Raw genomic sequence first — 2,500 nt, forward strand, 5'->3', positions numbered from 1 at the left:
CCCAGAGACCGTTTCAAAGAAACCCACATAGCTCTGTGGACGGTTTCAAGTCTCCCCTTGAGGCATGCCTGGACATGCATCTCAGCCCCTCTCGCCCCTATATAAGCCCGACCCCCTCTCTGGCCATTTTGTGGGAGCAGAGCTGGAGAGAGGAGCACCAAGGATTTGGGGGACTAAGTTCAGAGACTTTCATTCACTTGCCGTGCGTCGTTTAAGAATGTGAGTGTTTGTGTATATATGCGTGTTCTTTACTTGGTCTGTTTCATCGTGTATATATATATATTCTTGTTGTGCATAATTGTAATATTTGTATATATTTGTTATTCATGTCATTCCATAGAAACCACGGTTCAGTTCACGGATTCAAGGGTGGATATAAGTCATTTACAACGGCAATTATATTTACTGTTCATCATCATAGTCACAGATTCTATCACTTCATATCTTCACTTCATGTGTGTGTGCAATAGATCAGTTAACATTGGACATTGGCATTCTTTGCACTGTTCTTACCGGACAGCCTGTGGCGATTGTCACTCAACATTCAATTAACCAGCATACAGTCCTTTCTGGGGATTCTTCAATATCCCCTATTTTATACCTCGTCTAATCCCTCCGTGGCCTCACCTCTTGGTGTCCGAAGTTGTTGAGGATGGTGGCGAGCTTCTTGGTGTTGCCGTGGGGACGCTGTGCCGGGATGGCGGGGTTGGGGTCCCTCCAGTCGACGGAGAGGCGGTGCACCCACAGGCGCTCAGACTCCTGCAGGTGGGGCACGGAGATGCTCGGGTCGAAGCAGTGCACCTCGCACCCCCTCCTCACCAGAGCATGCTCCATACGGCGCTCTTCTGCACCCAGACTACAGGGGGCATAAGGGAGGTAGGGAGAGAGAGAGAGACAGAGAGGAGGGGGAGAGAAAGAGAGGAGAGAGAGAGAGAGAGAAAGAGAGGAGGGAGAGAGAGGGAGGAGGGAGAGAGAGAGAGAGAGAGAGTGAGAGAGGAGGGGAGAGAGAGAAAAAGTGAGTGAGTGTGTGTGTGGTGTGTATGTGTGTATGTGTGTGTGTGTGTCTCCAACTCCTTCTCTCTCTTGCCTTCTCCCTCCCTCATACCTCATCCCTCATGGTCTCCATATCTCCTTCTTGCTCCATGTAATATTAAAACTCCCAGAGGTGAAAGCAGACAAGGTTTTAAAAAGCCTCCCTCCCTCTCACCCCCTTTCCTTACTCACTCTCTCTCTCTCCCGCTCTTAGTACATCTCTCTCCCTCTTTCTCTCTCTCCCTCTCCTCCTCCTTCTCTGTATCTCTCTCTGAGTGTTGTGGTGGGAGTATCCATGTAGTGCTTTCTCACGGATGGACTGACATAACACTTCTGCGGAAAAGAGAGAGGGAGAGAGATTGGATCCCCTGTGCAAATGTAATGAATCATTCATTCAACACACACACACACACACACACACACAAACCCACACACACACACACACACACACACACACACACACACACACATTCAAACACACAATCTCCTGCAGCACCGCACTGATTTGCTCAATGAGATCTCGGAGGGGAGCGATTTGCATGCTGTTTTCATCTGAGCTTATATGGAGGAATGACACGTGTAATGCCTGATTGCACTGTGTGTGTGTGTGTGTGTGTGTGTGTGTGTGTGTGTGTGTGTGTGTGTGTGTGTGTGTGAGTGTGTGTGTGTGTAGATCTGGTTTCAATTATACCGTAGAGCATAAACTGTCTAGGAGCAGTGTATTGAGTAGAGGTGGGGGAGGGGACACGTACTCATCGCCTATACCATGCCTATACAGTCTCTTAAAACAAGCTATCGCTAGGCTAACTAGTGTGCCTGTATTTATCAGTGACATTACCACCCAAAAGAAAAAAGTGTAGGCCTATACCCTATACTGTATGTACTGTTGCGTAACACAAGCCAAATCCAATCAATGATAATAATACGTAATGATCAAACCGTATTAATGAATGCATGATAATGCGTGATAATGCATTTAGAATCATGTGATCTGCATTTTGATCCATATGCTCATCTTTGCATGCAGGCCTAGAATGTATATCCCAATTCAGATGTGCTGTAGATTATCATTAATATTTGTTTACCCAACCTCTGTGAACGCTATTGTTACCCAACCACCATTTCTGCTGTGTGTCTGTGTGTTTGTGTGTGTGTGTGTGAGTGTGTGTGTGTGTGTGTGTGTGTGTGTGTGTGTGTGTGTGTGTGTGTGTGTGTGTGTGTGTGTGTCTGTGTGTGTGTTCGAGAGAAAGAGAAAGAGAGAGAGAAAGCGTGTGTGTGTGTGTGTGTGTGTGTGTGTGTGTGTGTGTGTGTGTGTGTGTGTGTGTGTGTGAGTGAAGTTTGGGAATTCAGGTCAGCAGAGCTTTACTGGAGGGCTTCATTCCTGAAATTATTTGGAAGGCTTTTCCAGCCTGTGTGTGTGTGTGTGTGTGTGTGTGTGTGTGTGTGTGTGTGTGTGTGTGTGTGTGTG

The 2,500-nt window shown here is 47.0% G+C and overlaps 1 protein-coding gene across 1 annotated transcript in view; it reads right to left on the bottom strand.

Annotated features, from left to right (window-relative positions):
• Positions 1-2,500, bottom strand: part of mettl24 (methyltransferase like 24) — a 26,969-nt gene that overhangs the window by 4,674 nt on the left and 19,795 nt on the right. Inside the window, exon 4 of the mRNA XM_080833290.1 lies at positions 628-856. Within this exon, the coding sequence (XP_080689416.1) occupies positions 628-856 (229 nt within the window). The remainder of the gene's footprint in view (positions 1-627; positions 857-2,500) is intronic.

Source organism: Sprattus sprattus (assembly GCF_963457725.1).
Source record: "Sprattus sprattus genome assembly, chromosome: 2".
NCBI classification, from domain to species: domain Eukaryota; kingdom Metazoa; phylum Chordata; class Actinopteri; order Clupeiformes; family Clupeidae; genus Sprattus; species Sprattus sprattus.